The sequence below is a fragment of the Psittacula echo genome, assembly GCF_963264785.1.
Source record: "Psittacula echo genome assembly, chromosome: Z".
NCBI lineage: Eukaryota > Metazoa > Chordata > Aves > Psittaciformes > Psittacidae > Psittacula > Psittacula echo.
In genome coordinates this window covers 87,990,430-87,995,403 of record NC_137742.1, presented here as the reverse complement: position 1 = coordinate 87,995,403, position 4,974 = coordinate 87,990,430, and the positions used below count along the sequence as shown (strand labels likewise).

Below are 4,974 nucleotides of genomic sequence, written 5' to 3'. Positions count from 1 at the left end.
TTTCAACTTAGCATCTTGGCAGGACCCTTCGGAAAGCGAGAGCGAGGAGGAAGGAGGAAAAAAAAAGCCCCCCAGTGCAAGGGAGAGAGAGAGCGAGCGAGGGAGGGGAAAGGGAAAAAAAAAAAAAAAAAAGAGAGAGAGGGGGAAGCGGGGGGTGGGGGGAGAAAAAGGAGGAAGCGGTGCCGGGCTGCAGGCGAGCTCGGAGCGGCAGCCCCGGCGCAGAGCAAGGTGCCGCCGCTGCCCAGCTGGCGAGGGCGGAGAGGCGCCGACGAAGTCCCGGTCACAGCGGCTCCAGCCCGGCAGCGCGGCGGCTCCCTCCCGGCGTTTGGGCTCCCGGGTGTATGTGTGCGCCTGGCCATGTCGTATCCTCAGGGTTACTTGTACCAGCCGTCAGCGTCCTTGGCTCTCTACTCCTGCCCGGCGTACAGCACCAGCGTGATCTCCGGACCCAGGACTGATGAACTTGGGAGATCTTCTTCGGGCTCCGCTTTTTCCCCTTATGCCGGATCTACTGCCTTTACCGCCCCTTCCCCGGGTTACAACTCCCACCTCCAGTACGGCACCGACCCGGCTGCCGCTGCCGCCGCCGCCTTCACTTCCTACGTGGTAAGAGCAGCCCCGGGCTGCCGGCACCGCGCCGGGCAAGTCGGCATCCCGCGGGCGCCTGCACCCCCCTTCCCCGGGCCTCCTTTTTGTTGGGATTTTATTTTGAGATACCGGGGACAAAAGGGATCACGGCTCCCCGCCTTGGCGCCCAACTTTCCCGCATCGCCGCCCTGTGCCGCCGCACACTGTTGCGCACAGCCGCCGGCACGGCCAGGGAAAGACGGGCTAGGGCTTGCAGGGACCCATTTCACACATCACTTCCCAAAAAAGTTAAAATTTTGAAATATATAATTATTTTTAATGAAACAGCAATCGTATTTCCGCAACAATTAGCTTGTTGCGGTTTAAAAGGGAATGGACCCAGCAGTGGCCGGCGATGGGAGAAATCTGGGAGATAAACCTAGGCAACTTTCTCCTGCACGGCGATAATTAGGCTGCTTAAATATTGCAGAGCTCTAATCCCATGGCCGCGAGCGGCTCCGCAGGCACTGCGCGGGGAAGGGAAGGAGCAGGCAGAGCACTGCGCCGCCGTGCGCGCCTGCAGAGCCGGCCCAGGGCATCTCTGCCGCAGAGCTGTTGCCGCCGCCTGTGCTCCACGGTTCCCCTAAACCCCAGGAGTTTTGCTCAGCTTCTCCCCTAGGTTTAAGGTGTAGACAGAGTTTCACAGTGTCTTCTTTCCTTTTTCTGCTCTTCCTTCTTTTTCTCTTCTCTCCTTTCTTTTCTCCTCTTCCCTTTATTTTCCTTCTCCTGCCGCCCCTGGCCTGGCAGAGAAGCGGCCCGGCCCGGCTCGGCCGCCTGAGTCCGGCAGGTTGCCCCTCCGCAATCTCAGCGCCTTGGGGAAGGGAAGGGTGCCCCTCCGTTGTTCGCCCCACGCCGCGCTGCCCACTCGCTTTTCCGTATCTGCATTCGGGAGAAAGGCGCTGGATCGCTGCAGGCTGCCGGTGGCCTCATGGGGCCGGAGCCTCCCGGCCTTTCCGCCCGTTTTCCCGGGAAAGCCGGGGGAGAAGCCGGGCAGGGCCAGAAGCCGGGGAAGAGGTGGCGGGGCGCGGACGGGGACTGCGGGCAGGCCCTAGCGCTGCCCTTGCCGTGTCATTGCCGCCCCGCGGCCGCCTGACTTCACCCCTCCGGCCGCTCTCCCCTTTCTCCCTAGGGCTCGCCCTACGACCACACGCCGGGCATGGCCGGCTCCCTGGGGTACCATCCGTACGCGGCGCCGCTTGGCTCTTACCCTTACGGGGATCCCGCGTACCGCAAGAACGCGACGCGGGACGCCACGGCCACCCTCAAGGCCTGGCTCAACGAGCACCGGAAAAACCCCTACCCCACCAAGGGCGAGAAGATCATGCTGGCCATCATCACCAAAATGACCCTCACCCAGGTCTCTACCTGGTTCGCCAACGCACGGCGGCGGCTCAAAAAGGAGAACAAAATGACCTGGACCCCTCGAAATCGCAGCGAGGACGAGGAGGAAGAGGAGAATATCGACCTGGAGAAGAACGACGAGGACGAGCCCCAGAAACTAGAGGACAAGGGGGACCCAGGGACGCCAGACACAGGTAGGGCAGAGGGCTTGGCCAAGCCACGGCGGCCGCTCCCTCGGGTCTGCCCCCAGCAAGAGGCAGCAGCGGGACGACTTTACCCTCCGAGCGGGCGCCTGAGGCAGGGAAGCTGGGGGCAGCGCTGCGGGACTGTCGACGGTGGGGCCGGGGAATAGTCTTGGGGGACGGCGAAGTGGGTGGGCGGGTTTCGGGGCACAGGGAAAGTCCGAAAGCTGCCCCCCCACCCCTCTCCTTTGCCCCACTCAGGAGCGGCAGATCCCAAAGCAGTGCCGGGCTGCGAGCGCCTCCAGGAGTCTCCCGGCCCTCGGGAGGCCGAGGGCGGCCTCAGCGACTCAGATTGCAAAGAGCCGGCGGAGGAGCGGCTCGACGGGCAGCCCGCCCCCTCCAAGGCTCCCTGTACTTCACCACTCGGGCCGTGCCCGGTGAGTCGCGGGCCGCCAGCGGCGGGCGGCGAGGAGCCCCCGCCTTACCGCCCGCCCTCCGCCGCCGCCGGGCCGCCGCACGCGACTGACCTCCACCCGCTGCTGCCCGCCGCCGCCGGCGCCTCCGTCATCCACTCGCCTCAGCAGGCGGCCCTCGCCAAGCCCAAGCTCTGGTCCCTGGCCGAGATCGCCACCTCGGCGGACAAGGTGAAGGAGAATGGTGGTGAGCCGGTTCCTCCCGGCCCCGCCGTGCTGTGCGGCGGCGGCCCCTCGCGCTCTCCGCCACGGCCGCGCTCGCCTGCGGCGCAGTGCCCGTTCCCCAACGGGGCGGTCCTGCCGCGGCCGCTCTACTACACGGCTCCCTTCTACCCTGGTTACACGAACTACGGCTCCTTCGGGGCCCTGCACGGGCACCCTGCCGGCGGCCCCGCTGCTGCTGCCCCCGGCGCCCACTTCAATGGATTAAACCAGACTGTCCTCAGCAGAGCCGAGAGCCTAGCTAAAGACACTAAAATGATCAGGAGCCAGTCCCAGGTAGACCTTTGCAAAGACTCACCTTACGAACTGAAGAAAGGTATGTCCAACATTTAATATCGGCTTCTCCTCCTTACCCCCTCCTGGGACTGCGGTTTTGTTCTTTTTTTTTTTTTTTTTTTTTTTTTTTTTAATTTATTGAGAGAAATAATAAGTTGCTTTGGTAGTTATTTTTCCACTACCAAAAGAAAACAAACAGAAAAAGACCAGCTCCCCCTTTCCCTTCCTCCCAGCACCCCTCCAAAAGTTTATAAATTCTATTGGAAATGGCTGGGTGGAAGCTGCCCAGAAATGTCTGAACCAAGTGAAAAGCAAGAGAGTGACACGCTCTCTCACACACACAAAGAAGAAAGATTTGTATTAAATCTTATTCTGTATATTTAATGTAGCTTTTCTTCTATTATTTAAATTGATAATACAGTATCTTTGAAGTAAATTATGAAATCAAGACACCTGTACAGGCATTAATGTTGTTTTCGTAATATAAATATATACATTTCTGTGTCTTTTTCCGACTTGTTTCATAGTTTTAAAATATATATATACAAGTTTAATTTAATTTTTTATGCCTTTTTGTTGTTTTTTTGGTTGGTTGTTTGTTATTTTTTTTTTCTCCTTGGGTGTGAGCTAAGCTATAATGCAAAAAAAAAAAAAAAAAAAAAAAAAAGGAAAAAAAAGGTTATACTCTTTAAACACGAAAACTGCAGCCGCCTTTGTAAAATGCAAATATTTAAAAGAGATTTTTAACAGAAACAAACCCACTCTTTTCTTGCAGCGGGCAGATAGGTGCATGGTTGCGGCAATCCCGCAAGCTGTAAAGAGTCGCGGGGATCCATTTAGGACCTTACAGTAGCACCTGAGCCTTTTTCAAAGGGACTGACGCTTTCTAAGAGGAAAACGGGGAGCAGCGGCACCGGGACGGGAGGGACGCCGTTTCCGGAGACGAAGGCTTCAATCGGGCCATGCACAAAGGCACTTGTTAGAAACATCAACCCGAAGCGCAGTCCCGTCTTTTAACCTAATTACTTCCAATCAGTGTCGCGTTTTATGCAAAGCAATCAGCTGGTGAACTTTGCTAATGAGTTCGATTTTCTGCCAGATTTAGCCCGCATCGCTGCTGCCGAGGTGCGGTGGCCGGGGACGGGGATTGCACGGGCAAAGGCCCTCTGTGCGGCGGGGATGCCCTGGCCCCAGCCACTTCCCCCCTCCCCGCCCCCCGCCGTTTTGCACCGTTGCCCCCATCCCGCGGGACAGCGCGGTCCAGGCGGCCATCCGCGGCCGCGCAGCCCTGGCCGCGGGCGCGGTGCTTCTCGGAGCTGGCAGGTAGGTGTCACACTCGGCCCGATTTTGACTCCCGCCGTCCGCTCGCCGGTGGGGCAGCCCCGCGGGGCCGCCGCGCTCCGCGCAGCGCCCGCGGCGAGTAGCGGACGGCGGCAGCCGCAGGGGAGGGGGACGAGCCACCGAGGCGCTCCCTGCTGCCAGACGTGCCCTATGCGCGGGGACAGGCAGCGCCCCGGGCGCCCTCCCCCCCGATTCCGCAGCTCTCCAGCCTGACTGGGGCAGAGCGGGGCCCCGAGGGAGCATTGGACTGCCCAGAGCGAATCTTGGCGCCAGATTCGGTCCCGGTGGCGCGGCGATCGAGCAGCCCGGCCCCCCCCCGGACAAATAACTGCGAGAAACTGCTCCAGCACCCAGCTTTGGGACGGGACTTTCCCCGTTCAAATCGGATTTTGTGGGTGCCGGTTGTACTAGAGCGCATCGCAGCCGTGAAGGTGATGAGGACATGGTCGGGACCGCCGGGGATGGTGTCGTCACCACTCATTTTGTTTGTCTGTTTTTTTTTTCTTTACGAG

The 4,974-nt window shown here is 59.7% G+C and overlaps 1 protein-coding gene across 2 annotated transcripts; it reads left to right on the top strand.

Moving 5' to 3' along the window:
- Nucleotides 1-357: 357 nt before the first annotated feature.
- On the top strand, nt 358-3,435 carry IRX5 (iroquois homeobox 5; the record flags this gene model as incomplete). Of its 2 annotated transcripts, none has more annotated exons than XM_080637133.1 (3): nt 358-606; nt 1,757-2,162; nt 2,415-3,435. In XM_080637133.1, 3 exons carry the CDS (start codon nt 358-360, stop codon nt 3,176-3,178), a joined length of 1,419 nt encoding a protein of 472 aa, XP_080493259.1. In that variant the 3' UTR covers nt 3,179-3,435. The 2 variants fall into 2 exon arrangements, with proteins under 2 accessions (XP_080493259.1, XP_080493258.1); XM_080637132.1 differs by having other exon boundaries at nt 2,412-3,435.
- Nucleotides 3,436-4,974: the final 1,539 nt, after the last annotated feature.